General features: G+C 33.7%; 4 protein-coding genes across 4 annotated transcripts in view; 1 reads left to right on the top strand and 3 right to left on the bottom strand.

The window, feature by feature from the left end:
- The window catches only part of LOC125807103 (tropinone reductase 1), a 177,143-nt gene that overhangs the window by 55,704 nt on the left and 100,564 nt on the right, over positions 1-20,875 (top strand). The gene's annotated exons all lie outside the window — the stretch shown is intronic.
- LOC125807066 (calcium-dependent protein kinase 20-like) lies at positions 1,186-5,703 on the bottom strand. Its single transcript, XM_049486825.1, has 7 exons — positions 4,752-5,703; positions 4,420-4,563; positions 4,165-4,317; positions 3,120-3,235; positions 2,633-2,800; positions 1,566-1,790; positions 1,186-1,405 (listed from the first exon to the last, which is right to left on the bottom strand). Exons 1-7 carry the CDS (start codon positions 5,608-5,610, stop codon positions 1,322-1,324), a joined length of 1,749 nt encoding a protein of 582 aa, XP_049342782.1. The 5' UTR covers positions 5,611-5,703; the 3' UTR covers positions 1,186-1,321.
- On the bottom strand, positions 6,520-9,395 carry LOC125807072 (F-box protein At5g06550). The gene is made up of 2 exons (XM_049486831.1): positions 7,987-9,395; positions 6,520-6,965 (listed from the first exon to the last, which is right to left on the bottom strand). The coding sequence occupies exons 1-2, from the start codon at positions 9,279-9,281 to the stop codon at positions 6,725-6,727; spliced, it is 1,536 nt and encodes a 511-aa protein (XP_049342788.1). The 5' UTR covers positions 9,282-9,395; the 3' UTR covers positions 6,520-6,724.
- Positions 10,101-14,974, bottom strand: LOC125807070 (myosin-binding protein 7-like). Its single transcript, XM_049486828.1, has 4 exons — positions 14,590-14,974; positions 12,248-13,890; positions 10,662-10,708; positions 10,101-10,482 (listed from the first exon to the last, which is right to left on the bottom strand). The coding sequence occupies exons 2-4, from the start codon at positions 13,646-13,648 to the stop codon at positions 10,380-10,382; spliced, it is 1,551 nt and encodes a 516-aa protein (XP_049342785.1). The 5' UTR covers positions 13,649-13,890; positions 14,590-14,974; the 3' UTR covers positions 10,101-10,379.

Raw genomic sequence — 20,875 nt, 5'->3', positions numbered from 1 at the left:
AAATTTTAACCAAACAGAGGTGAATTCATAGACATGTATATTATACCTGTTTTGCAAACATCAGAAAAATGTTCCCTAGCTTATCAAGAATAGCATCAGAAGGTGCAAACAATAAAAACACAGGAATTTATCATTTTTATTCTCAATCCTCATGAACAGTGGTGAGGTCAGGATTTTCACTAATGAGGTTCAAAATATAAAGAAGTAAAAACACATGAAGAAGTTAAAAGGGAGATTCAACATCTACTATGTATACATAAAAGAAACTGAACCTTGTTTATACCGTGTAATTTCCATTCATCTGGTAACAATCAGATCCATAGTTATGAAACAAAAAGAAAATTCCCAGGTATATGTTGTATGTTACATTGATGCAGAAAATCACTTGTGAAAACATAGCTACTCTAGTCCCCTACATAGGCTGGAGCAATAACAATACACCCTTCAGCACAGTTGCAACTATTATGGTTCATTAATATCAAAAAGTTATCTTCCCAAAGGAGAACTAAATCACCATGTCAGCAAGTTATAGCAATCAAGTCTAAAAATCTCAAGAAGATCCCTAAAAATGAGGTACTCACAAGAAATGGTGAGACAATTAACTAACAAACTCTGGATTATCCTGCAGGAGCAACTTCAATACAAACCATTCAGGCTACTGGTTCAATGGAACACAGCCTAGACGAACATCGGTTTCCTCAACAGAAAGAAATAGGCAAATAAATAGAAGAAACAATATTTGCCTTTCCTCTCTGATGCCTGACTAATTTTTACAGCATAACACAATCTGATTTTTTGTTCAAATACTTGTTTAGATGTAATAACAATGCCTGACTAATCTTTACAGCATACTTGAGAAATTCCTAAACGAGAAAGTGGTATGTATGGTTGGTGTATGCCTAGAAACTAGTCCAGAATCATATCATCAACTGCACCATTGACCATGAGTAAGCATTTTTGGCAGAGCAAGAGAAGAGTCCTCCTCCTTTAAGTGCGAGTGCGATAATTCCTAGGTTCCTAAACTTGTAATGGATGGCGGAGCGTAGATGGAAAGCAGTTACGTGGATACGGTGCTTTATCCGTAGACGCTTCTCCTGCTCTCGCAAGAATTGTATCAAAGTCTCCCTCGGGATGGACTTCCCGAGTGACCGTACCGAGGAGTTCTATCGTACTCCGTGCAGCTATGGTTGTTGATCCTGCAAAGTAAATGCAATCCAAGTTTCTGTTTCATGTACTAAGGTGGATGATAATACACAAGTAGTATATGTTTTATCACTAGCATCAAGTTTGCCAAGCTTTAAGGCCTATTGAATTCCAATTTTTACAACACACTTTTGCTTCCTTTGTCACCAAAGCCAGTGTCTTGCATCATCGCTACAAATTCACTGTAATCGATGCGTCCATCCTGAAAAAGAAAAATAAGTAAGAACAAATTGATATGAGCTTTCTTCTTACCTAATCCATGAACGTTATGATCTTATCATGTTCCTGTGTTTAACCATGCACATTATACATCTGCAAGAAATGAGAAATAGAACTCTGAAGATGAGAATAATAGGGTTTACATTATCTTGATCAACTTCGCGCATAAGCTCTTCGATGGGAATATTGCTTAAACCAAACTTATCACAAGCCTTTTGGAGCTCATCCTGCGTGATATATCCACTACCATCTTCATCAAAATATGAAAAAGCGGCATACATGTGATCTTCCTTCTGAATTTTGTTTAGATGGAGCATAGCAGCTATAAACTCGCCATAATCAATGGTACCACTATTATCAACATCTGCCTGAATTTTCCACACAGAACGGTTCTTTCTTGTAAGGATCATTTTGGACAAATTTATTGTTAAGAATATATGAATGGAAACAAAATCAAGCAGTCGCAGAAGTATTCAACAGTTTAATTACATTGAGGAAAATGATCATGTGCTCTCCAGTACGTTGTCAATGCAAATCTTAGCTATGCAAGATTACTATTTTTTAGGTTCAAATTACTTATGTCCTATAATTACATTCTTGCTTAAAAGCCGTCCATTTATGAGATCTTATTACAAAAGAGTAAGTGCTATAGATTCCTTCACAAGGTAGGTGTAAGGTTGTGTATACACTACCTCTCAGACCTCACTTGTGGGACTACACAGTTATGTTGTTGTAATTGTTGTTGTAGTACGTGCTATAGACTCAGAGTTGATAATTATTATTTTGACAATTCACAAAGGAATGTAAGTCAAGAGATGTCTGTAGCTGTAGTCCCAATTCCCTTTCAAATCTACGTTTAACTGATCTAGGTCAAATCCAAAATATATCAACTTTGAATCAAAGAAGAAGCAGTCCTACTCCTCCCTTGACCCTTTTGGACAAACCATCACCAGCATCCCAGTGTATACAACCCAACTATTCCACTCTTTTGGGTGTTGAGTTGAATTTAGAAGTAAATGATTTCGACTTCACCTATATACCTTTAGTCAATAATACTTCTAAAGGATACAGGTGATACAATTTAATAATCTACGCGTCCAATAAGAGAAGACTGGTGTGACATATAAAGCCGATCATTGTTCTAAATGCTATTTAAAGCTGTATATAATGTGCGTAAAAATGCTCTTGAACATAACATACAGATACTTACCGCTTGCATTAAACTAACTATTTCTGAATCGTTCAGATTGGCACCCACTCTTTCCAAACCCGTTTTCAGTTCTTCTAGCGTAATGTGTCCACTATTATCTGCGTCTATCATTTTGAACATTTCCTTCAGTCCTGCAATTTCCTCTCCAGACAGACTTTCAGCAATTACCTAAAATGCAAATAGGAACTGCTCAGGCATAACAATTAAAAACCAGTATTACTTGATACTGCAATATGTTTGATATCCTTCTCCTGTTCCTGATTTAAAATTAGGGAGAAATGTATATAAGTCTGGAACAGCTGTGTATAAATAGGAAATAACCACATATCTTCCACTTACGAAATAAAATGGAAAAACTATTAGATGATAGCCATGGTTTTTTCTTTGTTGAAAGGATTCTCATACGTTTTCTTATGCAGAAATTCAATGAATGCCATGACTTGGGTAAACTCAGTGACCATAGATCTGAAAAGTTAGAATAACTTACTCTGATTGCTATCTTCTTTAATTTATTCATTGCAGAAAACTGATTGAGGCGACTTAGAACAGCACAATCAAGAGGCTTATCTGGAGCAACCCCACCAACACGAACCCATGGATGACCTGAAATAGACAATAAACATACTTGTCATTCAAGTAAAAAATATTTTACTGTACTTTCTTAAGCAAATATACAGACAGACATGATAGTGCCCTTCATACCAAATATAAAGTCAAGAACTTCAGGTTTAACCAATTTACAACTGCTTCTTCCATTAGCTCTCCCATACACATTCTCTCTGTTAATCTATCTCTAAAAGAAGCTCAAATAGAAGCCAGAAATCATTCACTTTGTATACCCTTTTTAACATATGTACCCAAAAAAGTTAAGAAGATATTTTCTTAGGAATATAAGTCCTCTAATTACATATGTCTCAAATCTCAACCAGTCAACAATTTGGCTGAACTCCAAATTTATAAACACTAAGCTGCACAAGACCTTGGTTTGAGATACCACTGGTTTAATTTTTTCGGAAAAAAAAACCTTTAAATTATCTGCTTTCAAGAGTCCGAAGAAAAAAATTGATGTTTACATATCCTTTCTTACATGTAGCATGCACATGAAATGATGTATAGGCGAAAATGAAAGAACTTAAATACGTCTGGTTCGTTAATATAGCATCAGGAAAAGCAAGTAATGCCACTGACTGCAACCAATTCCAAGATCTAAACCTTTTGGGCATCTCCAGTTACTGTCATTAAAAGTAAGTGTTGTTCCATCTTACTTCAAATGACATGGGTGATAATAGTAAAACAGGACTTTTACAACAACAGGAATAAGGATATTTTTTTAACAAAAGGACCAAAAGAACTTTAAGTAAGTTCTATAATAATAACGACTTTAGATGCATATGAAGACAGTTGAAAATCTATTTAAGAATTAAGTGATTCATCGGACAAGGAGAAAGGACAAGCAGTATCATCAAATACTGAAAACATACACAACATTGAGAAGAGCATAAAAGATCAGACTGGTGAATACTGCATCTTACAAAGAACTTCATGAGCTGTCAACCGCTTTTTGGGATCTCTCACCAGCATTTTTCTGACTAAATCTTTTGCACTTTCTGATATAGCAGGCCAGGGTTCTGATGCAAAGTCAAGTTCCCCTGTTAAAACTTGTTCAAATATTCCTTGCTCCGTCTCTGATTCAAAAACATCAAAAGTCATAGGCAAAGTAGTCTTCATCTTTGCTTCAAGGTCTATAGGATCAAATCACAATGGAAGAAAGTAAAAAAGAACTTTACCATCCCAAAATGGGGGAACGCCGCTAAGCAGTATATAAATAATGACTCCAGCACTCCAAATATCACATTCTAGACCATAATGCTTCCGCAACACTTCTGGGGCCACATAGTAAGGGCTTCCAACAACATCATTGAAGATTTCACCTGGGTGTACCAGATTTGTATTCTTGATAAGGTGAAAGAAATAGAAGTAAAGCATCCATGGAAAAAGATGAATTGGAAATAATAATTATAGCCTATTGTTATGAATCACCAGTGAGGTCCAGATAAATGACAGACTAGAGGTTGGTGCTAATTCCAGTATTATGGAAATTGTGTTTTCAAGAGAATACCTGGCTTGAAGAACACTGATAATCCGAAGTCAATCGCCTTCAGAGTTGATTCCTCTTCCTGATCAGCAAATAGAAAGTTTTCGGGTTTCAGGTCCCTATGCATAACACCCAAGGAATGACATGCTTCTACAACACCTACTATTACTCTTGCAAGTTCAGCTGCCTTCTTCTCTGAATAATGCCCTCTTTGTAAAATCCTATCGAAAAGCTCCCCACCTGCACAAAGCTCCATTACAACATGAACTGCAACAGCATCCTCGTACGCCCCCACAATCTGTACCACACTTGGTTGTCCTGCCAAATGATGCATTATCTGAATCTCCCTTCTCACATCCTCTACATCCTCCTCAGTTGTCAACCTCCTTTTCGCAATGGACTTACACGCATACTGCTTCCCACATGACTTCCCTAAACATAAAAACGTCGTCCCAAACTGCCCTTGTCCTAACTTCCTCCCTAAACTATAAATCTCCTTCAAATTACCCGTTTTTCGTCCTAAAACAGATTCAATCTGAACCCCAATACTCGACGTTCTCCTAACATGAGTAGGCTTGTTCTGTTTCACCCCTTCCACAGGGGGCTTATCAGTAACAGTAACATCATTAGCAATCACTACATCATTATTCTCTTTAACACCCATTTGAGTATCAGCATTTATCATAAGATGTGGAGGTGGATTACCTTGAATACCAGATCTATCCACCGCGCCTTTCGATGAATCAACCGAATTCTCTGAATTAGGTTCCCCTTCATTTGGGAGTGGTAAATTCTCCGACTGATTAGGTTTCCACACAGCTGCAGTAACAGATTGTAAGAACCCATTGTTAGCCAATTTAGGTCCAACACAATTATTCCCCATTAGCTCAACTCAAACTCAACAATCAAAATCTCAACCTTTTTCGATTTCCAATACCATTATACTATAAATTCAATAGAACCCTAAATTTTTAACCCCAAATTGCTAAATACTCCACCAATCACTCGATTAAACCAAAAAAAAACATATCAAAATCTGAAATTTCGGCCTAAATTCAAGAATCGAACAAAATATGTTAGAATTAAAAAAAAATTGGGAGAAATTGTTGAGGAAATAGAAAAATATGGATGGATCGGTTAGAGAAATCGAAATGATATTTTGATCAATCCGTCAGAAGTTTTCTTTCATGCATGCATGTTTTATTATCGCTTACGTAAATACTTTGTATGTGAACGAGGGCGGAGCTACAATATTAGATATCATATGCCGAGCCAAATGGGATCATCTAAATTTCTTCCGTAGGCCTTTTATTAGGTATTGTGGGACGAGCCAAGTGGAATCATATGAATTTCTTCGATAGACCTTTTATTTGTATTAAGAAAGCCATTAAATATAACATGAATCTTGTATTGCGAATCTAACAACTAAAATGAGCTACATAAGTTTATGAGTTCTAGATCATAATTATTTTTCTATATTGATATTAAATAATTTTTTAATACAAATACAAATTTTGCCTCAAAGTTAATGACTTTGTCGTGATGACGAGTTTAAAACCGTAAACTTCAAATTTTTGCTTCGCCTTATGTATGTTAATGCTAGAACTATATTTATAGTTAAAATACATGTTTATATTAGGCTAACAGTAGAATAAACAGAAAAAGTTATCAGAAGTATAGGGATATTTTTGACCTTTTTCATATAAAAAACTATGCACATTGAAATGTTAAAAAACAAAGAGTCTTATCATTCTTTACTCAGACGTAGGGACAATATCTTAATCAACGTCTTAATCTTAATGAAAACAAATGGTATATTGAGTCTCCCCTGCATACAAGATCAATGAATAAAATGTCAATAACTACCTTAATAATCCCTCTTGTCAAGAAAACAAAATTTTAGTTTCATTCTTGCAGCTTCATCTGTTTGTTCAGAAGATTGGTAAAAGTCCAGCGCCTCGGGACTAACTGGTGAAGGTTTCATCACTGGCCTTTCATCAAAAAGAAAATCTGAAAGCGCCTGCATTTGAATCAGTGACTGAATCCCAGAAGGAAGGTTTGTTCTGCTGCGCCTTTTTCTCCTCGGCTTTCAGAGTCAACTCATCAATAGTACCAGGAAGATGTGCTTCAATGGCATTCTTAAATTTGTCGTGCAAATTGACTCTGTCGTTTGTTCCAGACACAAGAGTGCAAGCATTTGGCTTTTTTAGAAACTCCAAAACATTCACTAAATTCCTCCTGCAGGCGAAATGACAGTTGAAAAATACAACAAAAAATAGATATTGAACCGAGGGAATTCTGAAACAGTTATCCTCTCCAAACTCACTGGAGATCCTAAATGGACACACCGGGAAGGCGATCCTAAACAGACACACAAGGGGATGAAGAGAGTTGTCTCAGAAAATATCGGTGGTGATCCTAAACAGACACAAGTGCAGGGCTCAGAGTATTGTCTAGGAAAGTTTTCTTTTTTAGATGAAGCAGTTGCAATAAAAAAAAAGGCATCAAGAAGATGCAAATGAAAGTATAGCTACAAAAGAGATCACGTTACATGTCTAGGTAAGATATCGTCTTATCCATAGCACAAGAAAAACAGCATAACTAAGGCTGCAAAACGATGATACAACTTTCTCTCCCAGATAGGCGTCAACATCAGAACTCTCTCACTATGAAGTAGCAAAATTCAGTTAAGCATGATTATGCATATCGAGAACAAATCTTCAAGTAATAAGGTTATCGTGGTTTGACTAAATTAATCCTGACTAGGATATGTAAGGATTAGAAGAAAGGGGAGAAAGAATAGAACACTAAAGATGTATCTTTTCTTAAAAAGAAGCCCACAACAAAGTACAAACATTCAATCCCATACTACAAAAATGAGTCACCATAGTTCATTAACTAACTAAAGTTTGTTTAGGTTTTTTATCAGTAAAAACATGTCAAGCTTTAAGGTGGTCTATCTAAAACTATCATATGAGAGGAAAGGATTACAGTGATAAAAGACCTAAACGCACAAACTTTCGTGCGTTGATGAGCTCCTTTTTCTAGTTAATGAGCTTAACCGAGAGTATATGTGATATTGAATTACAGCTACTAAACCAATAGTGAACTTTTGCATTTACCTATGGTGTCCACCTCCTTATAAAACAGAACCATTACATGCTATTAAGGAAACTAGTACATATAATTTGTCAGCAAGCATGAAAACAATATCAAATTTTATCCAAGTGACAGAAATATAGGAGACAAAAGTAGATACCTGCTAACAAAGTTCTGGGTAATGGCAATTGAATCCTCTAAATTGATGACCAAATGCCACCATCCATTAGGTACAAAGATAACTTCACCCGCCTTGCAGACACATTCAATAGGTCTCTTTTTCCAATTCTTGGTTGCGTTGTAAAAGTTCATGAACCATTCTATGATTGAAACAGGACTTGCTACTTCTGCACCATCAGGACTTGGATGAACCCCTGGTGGCACCACATCAGGGGGAAATAATATCCATTTCTTGGATCCTTTGATTATTGCATTCCAAGCGGAGGTAGAATTTGGATCAATGTGGAATGACGAGCCAGACCCTGCAGGTCCAATTATAATCCATCTATAATCTGGCCTCTCATTACCCAAAACACTAAACAAATCCTCATTGAAGTACATCGGGACATCATAATCCTTTCCTAATTGAGGGATTTTCTCCGCAAACTTTGGGTCAAACAAATACAAGGGCCTTTCTTCCCTCACTTGATCAGAGTACTTAAAGTAGTCTTCAAGCTTCATTTCCACTGGCCCGACTGAAAATTTCACATCCCCACATTTCTCAACAAGATAATCCCTATTCCATTTCTCCAATCCAGGCCAATTCTCCAAACACCCTTCTAACAAAACCGGCTTATTCGGTTCCTCAAAATCCATCACAAACTCATCAAGAGAAATTCCTTTCCTCCTCACTATATTATCCCTCTCTAGCCATTCAGGTTTCATTTCAAGATTAGCACATAACCAACTCTGAAACAAGTAATCAGAATAAAAGTCTCTAACTTTCAAACCAAAACTCAAAACTGGAAATGAAGGCCTATATGCACTAACAAAAGTAGACCTCCAACACCCCTTAAACAAGAACCCACCTTTACAAGTCTCCAATACAAGATTCCTCCAAAGGGGTTCATGATTACAGAAAATATAGAAACCTTTGCTAACAGTTGACAAAATACCCAAATGGGTACCTTCCAAAAGACCTAAAATATCAAGAACAAGCTCATCAGTTAAAGTCTGAAGATTACCTAGACCAGTATTTCTTGAATTATGAGATGATGGGTTGAAATAAAGATTCCCAAGTGGCTGAACTCCATAGGAATCTGATTGTGCTGAAGATTTCAAGCTGAAACCTTCGTCTTCTTCTTCTTCTTCTTCTTCTTCTTCTGGTGCTATTTGGTATGGTTCCGCTACCGTTTCTTCTTTTGCAGAAACAGAAATTCTCTTTGATTTCTTAATCTTACCATTTTTTCTCTTTCGTTTTTGCTGCTTGAATAACAAGCTCTTGGAACCCAGCATTGTTGAAGTTGAGAAGTATAGTTTGAGCCGCCAAGGCCTTGAGGTTTTTCACTGAGAGTAGTATTTGCAGTTCTGCAAAAACAAAGGGGGCTTTACCCCTGGTTTAGAACGTACAACGCTTCGATGCTGCCAAACCTGATCTATTTATAGTGTGTGTGTTTTGCCCTTTTCTTATGTTTATTTATAGGCATACGAAATAAAAAAGACCCTCAAACTTAACTTCAATTCGCAATTAATTACTTCAACATTGAGATTACACTTCTAGACATCTTAATTTGATTTCGATTGACAATTAAATCCTCCAACGCGTCACCAATATCTCATGAACTCTCAATACTAACAATAACACTATAATCAGTAAAATCTCACAAGTGAGGTGTGAGGAAAGTAGAATGTAAGCAGATTTTACCACTGTCTCGTGAAGATATAAAGAGGTTGTTTTTTTCAAAACTCTCGACTCAAGTGCAACAAATCCCAATACGAACTCCCGAGTCCCAATGCTATCATAACACATAAATTTTGGAGGTGTGACACAATAGATACAAGTTAAAGTGATGGCTAAGACTAAGTTTGAGTGATTGTTCATCATATTTGAATGTTTACGTGCTTATTAACGCCAAAGTTGGAGTGAATAGCTCTAGCAGGAGCAATTCATTAACACGTCGTCGTAGACGAATAAGAAAGAAGTTGTTAGACAACGAATACAAAAGTGCAATAAGCACTAACATCTGATTGACAAAAAGAGAAAAAGTAACAAGAGAAAAAATTCATTCACAACTTGTAATATACAGGAAAAAAAAGAAAAAGAAAACCTTGAGCAGAAACCAAACAAGCCATATTGATCACAATTATTCACAAGTTCCAAACTGGCAGTGGAACATCTATATTTTCGATGACACTGGTTCAGCCAAAGGTTACAATTCCATGAATCAAGCGGAAGAACACAGTGCAGAGTGAACCCACAATTTGCAGCAGCAAGGAATACAAGGGGGAGAAAGAAAGTAAAATGAAAAAGCAATCAATCTGACTACAATCCATTTCGTACTGACGTTTATGATACAGTCTTCAGTGATCGGTGTGGACTACTAGGAGCTGGTTTTACACCTGCGTGCTCATCAGACATCTCCACTGCCCCACGTGAGGTCCCTTGTCTAAAAGCATTAGCAAGCCTGGATTGTTGGTCGACGATCCAAATGGGTACCTAACAAGTATCAAGATTTAATTGAACGTTAAAAATTGCTCAAACAAACAACTAAACTCAAGCAGACAGAAAGGGAAATAGGTTGTTGCTTTCTTTGCTAAGGTACGAGAATCGTAGGAAGTTGAAGCAGTATAGAAACAATTTATTGAAAAGAAACCGGATTGCAATGATCAACTCACTTGCATCTGCGTGCTTTTCTTCTCCATAAAACAAAGCATGTGACCCACTGAATAAAAAAGAAAATAAGATAAATCAGCTTACGTATAAATCAGAAGACAACACAGAAACAGGAGGGCAAAATAAGAAAAGTGGATTGACAGAATAAGATGAGAGTGAGAAATTTTGATGTAAGAATAAAACAATTGATTTGCTATTTATTACCCCATATATGATTCTAAGCTAGGTCCACATTGATTCTAGAGATTGTAGGTCATTTGGGACAACTTAACAACATGATTTTAGGTCTACCTTGTTCACTTTTAGCGTCATCAATGTAATAGAAGAAAAATCAAATCGTACTTGTGATATTTTGACCCTAGAACCCCTTCTCCTCACAGGAAATAAACAATTAGATCTAGCCCATTTGTTTAGAGTCCAAGTGGCCCACCCAAAGTAACTAAAGTAGAGAGCTTTGTGTCAACTATCCATGTCCATAAGGACAAACATGGCTATACAGGAAGATGCCTGTGAAAATGCATCAAGATCCAAGTAATGTCATAATGACCTGGCAAAATAATCTGTCTAATTGTCATTTGAATTGTGATTCTGCTAAAACTTTCGAATTACATGGGTTAGGAACAGCTCTTCCCATTTGAGAAGGGACTTCTTGATTAGACATAAGCCCAAGACACTAATTCTTATGATATTATCTGGTGACTTGATTGAAGATTAAGTGTACTTGGATTAAACTTATTGAAACATCTTAAACATAATTTTCTCCAAACACCAGCTCTGAGCCACACCAAACCTCACTCATAGTAGATCCAATAAGAAAAAGACAATGACCACAAAAGCTAACTCAAGGTCCAGTAGAGGTTTCAGAAAGAGACACAACCCATTTCATTCTCAGTTTTTCCTTTTTAGGTGACCAAAGGTTTCTCTCGCTCCATGCTCAGCAGAAAATGTTTTATTCATCATCCTAAATTCTAAATGGTTTATCTTATTACACAAAGCAGCTTACTACAAAGATTTCCCCAAAGTCTCACCAAGAAGAAAGCTAAGAAATGGGAAGACAGATTCTCACAGCACTATATTCAGAGTGCAGCAAATAAATCACCATCTTGCATGAAATAAATCACTCGAAAGAACTCAAACCTTTTTGTTTTGAGATAATTGCAACAAGAACTCAAGCACATAAATTAAGTAGCACAATGACAAAAGAGTATTCTATGTATCAACCTTTCTAATACATTGTATAATTACATAACTTTGGCATTAATAGATTACCCAAAGAAATCTTAAACGTCACATGCAGAAACACATACAGTATGGGCATTTTGGTACATTACACACATTTTTAGTTTAACACAAGATTCAAAAGTCTTCTTTATTTCTTTAACTTAATGTCAAGTCAAACTAAGATTAAAAAAAAATTGAAATGGAGGGAGTATATGTTTACTGTCACAAAATTGCTTCTAAATGTCCATGCAATGAGCCAATAACCCAAAATTTGTGCTTTCACGTTGGACAAAGACCATAAGTATCATCATAACTGAGAAAATCAAGCTACTGCAAACCATAAAGTTAACACAGATTAAAACCATACCTTGAATACAGACATGCATGAAAAGCTCCCAATTACAGATGTCTTCTTCGCAGGTTTTCTCACGGCTGGAGACATCTCTTTGCAAAACTGCTGAGCAATCTCCTTGAGCAATATCACCTGTGCTTTATCAGTCCGCATAGCAATCATAGCCTGTCTCATTGATTCCCGGTCAGCCTCAAGTGCCTGGAGCCTAAAGTACAACTTTGTGACCTCTGGATCTCCAAAATCTGTGTTATTTAATGAATCCCTCGGGTTATAGTCGTCAACCATTCCAGCTGAAGCCTTGAGTTCTGACACACCATTATATCCACCCCCCTGATGTACAGAATCAATTGTGTAAACTCGGTCACTCATGTCATCTCCAATTTCTGATGAATTATCCACCTTCCTCAAGTTTGAACGCTCTTCTGATTGTGAATATTCTGCTTTTCTAATACTTCCACCAAATTTTGGAGAATCTGAGATGAAATCTGAGTTAATTTCTTTATTTGTAATGAAGGGAGATCCTACACTATCAGTTGAAAATTTTCTAAGATGTCTATTCCTCCTTGGGGAATGACCAACTATCACTTTTTCAAGTATGTTGTTCTTGAAAAGATCCCCATCTGTGCTTCTTGGTGTCCTCTCCAATTGATTGATCCTATGCTCCAAATCGCGTAATTGGTCACATGAACGTGGGGTCTCTTCAAATGCATATTTCTCAACATCAACAGTGTCATTATCAAATTCTGTGTATACTTGATTCTCATTAATAGTGCATTTCAATGGAGGGTAATCGAAGGGAGGAACTTCGAATTGCCCATTGATAGTCTCGGAGATACTATTGTTCCGACTAAAACGGCCCTTTTCTGTCTCACAATCACCCTCAGCCTCAGATTCTGTTAGCCCATAACTCATCATTCTATGCTTATACATTTGCACCTCACAAGTCAATGATTGAATTGTTTGCTCCCTCTTGTATAATATATCCTCCAACGCCATAATCTCCTGCTGATCATGCGCCGTTTTCTCCTCAGTGTACCTCTTGAATTGTTTAAATTCCATCTGAACCTCTGCCTTTTCTCCTTGCAACCTCAAAATCATGGACATGGCCTCATTCGCCGCCGAGGAAGACGCATTTCGTTCTTCCTCCAACTCGGCACCTAAATCCTGAATTGTGTGTTGTTGCTTACTTACCATTTCCCTAAGTGCTGTACATTCATTTTCAATTTCAATACGAGCATTTAGAGGTAAGACAAAGCCTGGGATTATAAACTTATTCTCATTATATTCATCAAATTTCCGCTTCACAGATCGGAGCCAAGTCCCTGAATAGGACCTGTTCATTGCAGAACAACTGCTGCACCCGCAGTAACAACAGTTGACCTGGCTGGTCGTCGGGGGAGAATTTTGAGAATCCATATTTATTGCACATCTAATCAATCGTCCAGCCTCAATTCAGAAATTGATTCCTCAAATAGAATCATAAAAGAAAAGCAGTAAAAAAATAACAGAAATATCACAAATTAAAAGACGATTAATCCTGTACAACAAGCTCTCAATCCCTCCATCTTCGATAAAATGTTAATGTATATATGTATACCCCTCGACTTCACATAGGATGAATTCCTCCTTCCCTCAGTTGCAACACAGAATACACATTCCTGCAAAAACACCCACATTTTTTTCAATTACAATCCTAGGCACAATACCCTAGAGTTAGGTTCACATTGCTGCACTCCGTAAAAAAGAAAAAGAAATAGCTGGACATCAACCATAATTAATACATGGATTACTATGTGCAATACCAAGGCAAAGATTAGTTTTATCCTGCCAATGTTGATGCCCATATCTATTTCCACATTTTATTCAATACAAAAATAATTCTACATCACATAAATTAAGCAGAGCTTTGTACCCAAAACAAATGGTTGTATGACTACTCTGTTTGGATGGCTGTTACGTATTGTTTCATAAATTAATGTATCTTACCGTACTGTATTATTTTAAGTAGTATAATGTGTGAATAGATCATATCTTTTTCCATCCTTACATAATATCACACATCAACAATCTGAACGATAAAACCTACAATATACAATGATCACATCAAATCAATCCTTACGCAAAATGAAAATTCTCGTCATTACGTAATGATGAATTTAACCAGTATCAATCAAAACAAACATTGCATTTAAACTAACAATACAACTCAATACAACATGATCAATATTCCTTGTATGAAAACCACAAGAAATCCACCAAATGCAAATCGATGCACATAAATACGAACAAATATACATTTACACATGTAAATTGATCGGAAAAAAAAATTAAAAAAAATTATCATGAAATTAAGGTACCTGAAAATCATACGGTATAGCTGTAGCTGAGAAACGGAGGTGAAATTCTCCCGGAAAAAATGGAAATTATCGTTCCAGCTTCCCGGAGAATTGAAGATATCGAGGAAAGCGAGGGAAAATGAATGAAAAAAATATAGAGAGATAGAGAGAGAAAAAGAGGGATAGAGGGAAAAAGGAAAAAAAATTAAACGTGGGAGAGAGAAAAGAAGGGAATTGAAAACCCTTTTTTGTGTATTTTTTTGTTTTTGTTTCCCCAATTTGTAAATTTGTTAACTGTTTTCTGATTATTTTTTCCTTTTCTTTTCTCTCTAGTTCTTTTAACAGATGAAAATGTGAGATGATTTAGAGAGGAAAAGAAAAGGGGTGAGTTTTGGAATTTCACTATTGTTGCTAAGCTAGAGAGGGGGAATTTTGGTTGAGAGGTTTTTACGGAGAGTAATAACTGAAACCGCGTACTAATGTTTGAATAATATTTTATCATTATTAGATATTTGATTATCTAACAGAATTAGAACGATATGAAGAGAAGTAATATATACGTGTTGATATAATCTAAGATATTAGGCAATTAGTAATTACTAGTATATGTTCTTAAATACTTGAGCTATTCGAATTTTTAAGAAATGATGTATTTGTTATCTATAGAAGTGATATATACGTGTTGATATAATCTAATAAATTAGGCAATTAACAATTATTAGTATATGTTCTTAGATACTTCATCTACTCAAATATTGAGGAAGAGCATTTTTCTTATCTATGATTGTTGTGTTATTGTCTTGTTTTTTTATGTTTATGTTAGATTTTTCCTTGTTAATTCTATTGAGAGACTAATATATGTCACACGCTAAATATTTAAATCATAATTTATTTTCTTTTAATTACGTGTATTTGAGGTGTGAAGAAAATATTTTTTGAGAAAATAAGTCTGTGTTTTATTTATTTATTTGTCGGTACATAAATAAATAAAAAATTAAAAATATTTATATATAATTTAAACAAATATAATAGTAGATTTCAAGTTAGGAGGGTACGGTGATGACTGATTAGGATGTTGTTTACAGGGTTAGGGTGAAACTGAGTTGCGTTGAGGAATGAAGAGCACGTGATCAAGTAATATATCATTTGTAAAACTTGTTTTCCCAACATATTTTTATTAAGTAAGTTGTCTTATCGAAATTTTAGATCAATCAAATATGAAAAAATTAAAAAACAGTTAGTGTTAATTATGATATAATACTTTAATGTGACTATATCCAAGTGAGGATTGGGATAAGGATGAAGATACTCTTGACTACATGTTTTCCATTAAAAACAAGTGATTTTTTTTTTCATATGAAGCAAAATAAATCCTCAAAAGGTATTTTGACTATTTTTTCTTTAACTAAAAAAAGGAGTAATTTCATATCCTTGGAGATCTTGGTTGGCAGAATCCTTACCTAGTGAGGGCCATGTTTTCTCTAAGTTTTTTTTTTCATTTCATTTTTAATGTTAGAACTAGTAATTAATTAAATACTTTGGTTAAATTAAATGAAGAATATCTTATAATTATTTTGGCTGAATCTTTGATAGTGTCTACCTGATTATATTGAAAATATATATATAAAAAAATTTACGCAATTCGATCAAATTTGTTGAAATATACCTATTGTATTATTGTGTATAGATATGCATATTAGTATCATAATGCATCATATTTGTAGTTTTTTTTCCATCTACATCTAAACATATTCATAATTTAAATATGCATTTTTCACTACAATGGTTATATGACAGACCGAATAGTATATGCATATTTAGCATTTAGTATTTAGTATAAACATATACAATTTATATATTTGACACGTATTTTATAAAATAGTTATTCAAACTTCAAAGTATTTAAAGCCGTAATTATCCCAACATATAAATTTTTAAAAGTAGAATCACACAATACAATTGTCGAAAGATGGATGCTCTATTATATTTTATTTCATTAAGAAAATATTACAAATTTAGTACATATTGTTCAAAAAAATTATGAAAGAGGAACTAATTTGAGATAAAATAATGTGTTATTATACAGAAAAGGCAAATTTTGGATTGTCTTATGATTGCCATGGAATTATTTTTGTTCCCAAGATGAAATAACATAAATGAATGAACAAAAGAAAATCAAGCCTTAAATATAGTTAAAATACAAATTGTTGGTTATACATTAAGCTAAGATGTTAACCTCTTCATTTAAATTAAAGACAAAGACATTCCATCACTAAAAAGGGTTTTTTATTTTATTTTTAGTAAATACGATATTCAACTTATATTTTTTTTGTCGTTTTATTTAAAGTTGATTGAATCTTGAATGTATTTAGTTGGTATAACTTTTAACTTATGACAAAACAAAACAGAGAAAATTATCTTTAATATATGAGTCATTAGTGTTGCTTTATTTTGATAGTTAGTATACTATTTTTATTGAAATGACTTTTGATGTATAATAAAAAATGTTAATTCTAATCCTTTGTCCTAAACCTATTAGATTTACTCAAAAAAAAGTGTTAAGTTTAATGGTGGAACCCACGGGACAAATAAAATACACCATTATTGAGTTTCATCAAATGTAACTTCATTTTTTCCACTATCTCTAACAAAAATCACTATTTCTCTTTCCATTCTCCAATAACCAATGTGTAATTTCCACTAAATCCACCACGAAACCCGATCAGTGCAAATTCATAGTCATACTTTAGAAATCGCGACATAACTTCAAATCGACATATTCACTAAAAAATACTTTATTTATGCATGAAATCTACATATGAAGAATATATTTTGATCCATCTTTTTACTGAAGTTCTCAAGCATCACATTCATCATTTACTATATTGACTGTGAAATATAAATTGAGCTACATCCACAATAGCCAAATATATTACATGTACTAACTCGGGCTAAAAGAGATAAGAATATCAAAACATCCCGAAAATCTTAGAACAATTAAATAAATCTACAATATTAGAGCCAAAATAGAGATATTATTGGTTGGCAAAACTAAGCGTAGCTTGTCACAAATTTTTATTTGTTCGTATTTGATATAACTAATACAAATACTAGGCTTAATAAATAGAGGAAATTACACGGTTAAGCAAACATATACTAGTTAATTAGCCAACATAACTACAATTTGCATTAATTACAATTCGAAACTTACTTCTAGCTATAATTACATTCTTCTCTCTCGCCTCTTTCCTATCTTCTTATCTTTCTTGCCTCTCTCCCCCTCTATCTCTCTCGTCTCTCTCTGGAATCTTGCTCGCCTCTCTCCTCCTTTTCAATCATCTCTCCCTCGCCTCTCTCATATCCCTGCATGGTCTCTCTCGTGACTCTCTTCTGTTAGTCTCTCTTACTTTATACAAACACAAATTATACAAATACAAATACATAATTTATGTTTGTAAAAGCAAGAGAAAGACCGGATATACAAATACAAATATATATCTCTTCACCCTATACACTTATAATTATACAAATATAAATCTCTCATGTTCAGTTCTCTTTTGTTTTTCTCTTTCACTCTTTGTACAAACACAAATTATACAAATACAATCATTGATACATATACATACTAGTTACATATATACAATTATCTAACCGATATACAAATATAATTCACTTGTCTCCACTCTCTGCCCTCGCTTGCCTCTCTCCTCCCTCTAACATGTAGCTACGAATCGTAATTAGCAAACTATATGGCGCCTAAATAAGTTACTTTGAGTGACTATATGCAAAAATTCTTCTAATATATATTATACCCTGAAAAGTTCTCAAAACAACGAAGAGAATATAAATTGTAGTCAAGTGAATGAAATATTTTTAATTGAGGTGACGATTTGAAATTACCACGTCGACAATACTTCCCCGGTGAAGCCATGAATGAGAACAATGGATTTGGTTGGGCCGCATTTAGTGATGGATAGGGATGGTAATGGAGCGGGGCGGGTGGGTTTTAGGTCATGCGGGACGGGTTGAAGTGTTTTTTTTTAAACTAATGCGGGGCGGGGCGGCGCGAGTTGCGGGTATATGTGATTTTATTATGTGAGTTCAAACTTAATCTTAATTTTTTATATGTTATAAGAGTGATAGAACATTATTTATTAAGATAATCTCTAGAAATCTACTAAAATATTCAATATAGCAAATGAAAGTGGTTCAATAAATTTCTTATATGTTTCCCAATTGACCTCTAAAAATAAATTTTCAAGTCACTATCCTATTAAATTAAGACAACTTAATGAAAAATAAATTTATTTGTATGAATTTTATTTTTAGTATCAAAATTAACTAGAAAATAAAATATTATAAAAATTATGCGGAGCAGATCTATGCAGGGTAGGGTGAGACAGGTTAAAGATGAAAAAGATTGTTATACGGAGCAAAATAAAATAAATTAAAAAATTTACTGGTTAAGCTTTGCCGCGCACCATCCGTTGCCATCCCTAGTGATGGGTTCGGGGAAAATGGAACATTGGTGGTTTAAGAAATGAAAGAGAAATAATGTTTTTTTAATGAAAAAGTAACGAAAATGGAGTTAAATGTGATTAAAATATTTCTTTGAAGCTATTTAAGAATATTAGATTTAGGATAAAGAATTAAATGAACACATTTTATTGCATATTAAGGTCTAAGGACCATTTTGATCGTTTTCTACTTTTCTCAAAACAAAACACAATGATCAAAATATTATTTCTTCCTTTTAAAAGGGGAAATTTTATGACCATATTACAGACTACAAAAATACAAATATGTTCATGTTTTTTTCCATAAAAAATCAGAACCAAACAATAAAAATAATAAGTTCATTTCTAATAAATCATTGACATCACCAATTATTAACATCGATCTATATTATTATTATCGAATTATCATATCATAACAAAAAATTTGATATCGTAATTTTGGTAAAATGCAGAATTCGAGAAAAAGGTAAAATTTGGAAATAGAACAATTCCTTCTGTCGTGTATCCTCGATTAATGCAACCTCATTATGATATATATATATATATATATATATATATATATTTTGGTATTCAGTATGAAATTTGGGTTTTAGAACAACATATCAAAATACTAAATACCATATCGATGTATATAGTCACATAAACAACGCGCGTGCGCGTGCACACACATAAACATATATATAAAAATCAAGAAAATGTACATGAAATAACAAACATCTAGAGTATATTATGTAATATAGCTATAGTTAGTTTCGATTATTTTTAATCTGTGGTTATAGTTTCACGAATTTTTGCTATTCGGTTTCCTGATTGTATAAATCCAGAATTCGTGTAATTCGCGTGATTGTATAAATCTATAATTTGTTTCTTGATTTTATAAATCTAGTATATGCTTACCATAGTTATTTGTATACGATTTATGAAAAAATCATATTAAATTACTATGCTTGAATATTGGCAAGTGAAAATACAAACGGAGTTTTGAAAAAAATCATAAATGTATAAACACAAAATTTGTATATACTTATCTTGTTTGTGTGTTCGCAAACAAAATATACAAATGGGCAAACGAAATATACAAACCGCAACCTTCATAGAAACATAACTATAACTATAGAACTTTATTATGTCTATTATATTTGTTATTTCTGAATTTTTCTCATATATATTATTAAAATACTAACAAATATGCAACATAGTATTAGTATAAACTAAATGTTTAGAAGTTAAAAGTCTGACTACTTTATTTTGATTGAAATATATTAAATGTAACTGATTAACAAAAGAAGTTATTTGTACTTTCTTTTGAATATATATATATATATACACACACACAATGTGTTAGTATGATACAATTGAGACCCTTTTTTGAATTGTCGAATTCATAGTACTTTATTATACAAGTATATATTAGTCGAAGTTGAACAAACTATGATTACCGATTTACCATATCGCAAAATATCAAAATCGAACTTCAAAATACCGAACCATATTGAATTAAATTGATATGATAATGACATAACTTTAAAAAATGAATACCAAAATTACGACACCAAAATTTTAAATACCATATCCTACCATATCCACCTTAGGCAACTACAACATTAATCACCTTTGTTATAACTATCACCACCCTCATTACTAGTCATTAGCACTTGTCATTACCACTATTAATGCAAACCAACTCCATTACCATTAGCGACCATGAGCATAAATATTTTATTTTCTTTAATAATAATTTTGTTTTATCAAATGATATATTTTATATTTAAATTATATATTTATTATAT

The sequence above is a fragment of the Solanum verrucosum genome, unplaced genomic scaffold (genome assembly GCF_900185275.1).
Source record: "Solanum verrucosum unplaced genomic scaffold, falcon-dt-bn FXZP01000196.1, whole genome shotgun sequence".
NCBI lineage: Eukaryota > Viridiplantae > Streptophyta > Magnoliopsida > Solanales > Solanaceae > Solanum > Solanum verrucosum.
Note: the sequence above shows the minus strand (reverse complement) of the source record. Positions and strands in the feature narration are given on the sequence as shown.

What these genes read in the sequence shown, in the direction of transcription:
- LOC125807066 (XM_049486825.1), bottom strand. Translation starts at nt 5,610, where the DNA reads ATGGGGAATAATTGTGTTGGACCTAAATTGGCTAACAATGGGTTCTTA. An exon ending in ATCAGTGTTCTTCAAGCCAG is followed by an intron (nt 4,564 to 4,751) that starts GTATTCTCTTGA and finishes TGGTACACCCAG; the next exon opens with GTGAAATCTTCAATGATGTT. An exon ending in CGTTCCCCCATTTTGGGATG is followed by an intron (nt 4,318 to 4,419) that starts GTAAAGTTCTTT and finishes TTTTTGAATCAG; the next exon opens with AGACGGAGCAAGGAATATTT.
- LOC125807072 (XM_049486831.1), bottom strand. Translation starts at nt 9,281, where the DNA reads ATGCTGGGTTCCAAGAGCTTGTTATTCAAGCAGCAAAAACGAAAGAGA. An exon ending in ACCCAGAACTTTGTTAGCAG is followed by an intron (nt 6,966 to 7,986) that starts GTATCTACTTTT and finishes TTTCGCCTGCAG; the next exon opens with GAGGAATTTAGTGAATGTTT.
- LOC125807070 (XM_049486828.1), bottom strand. Translation starts at nt 13,648, where the DNA reads ATGGATTCTCAAAATTCTCCCCCGACGACCAGCCAGGTCAACTGTTGT. An exon ending in CATGCATGTCTGTATTCAAG is followed by an intron (nt 10,709 to 12,247) that starts GTATGGTTTTAA and finishes TTTTTTATTCAG; the next exon opens with TGGGTCACATGCTTTGTTTT. An exon ending in AGAAAAGCACGCAGATGCAA is followed by an intron (nt 10,483 to 10,661) that starts GTGAGTTGATCA and finishes GATACTTGTTAG; the next exon opens with GTACCCATTTGGATCGTCGA.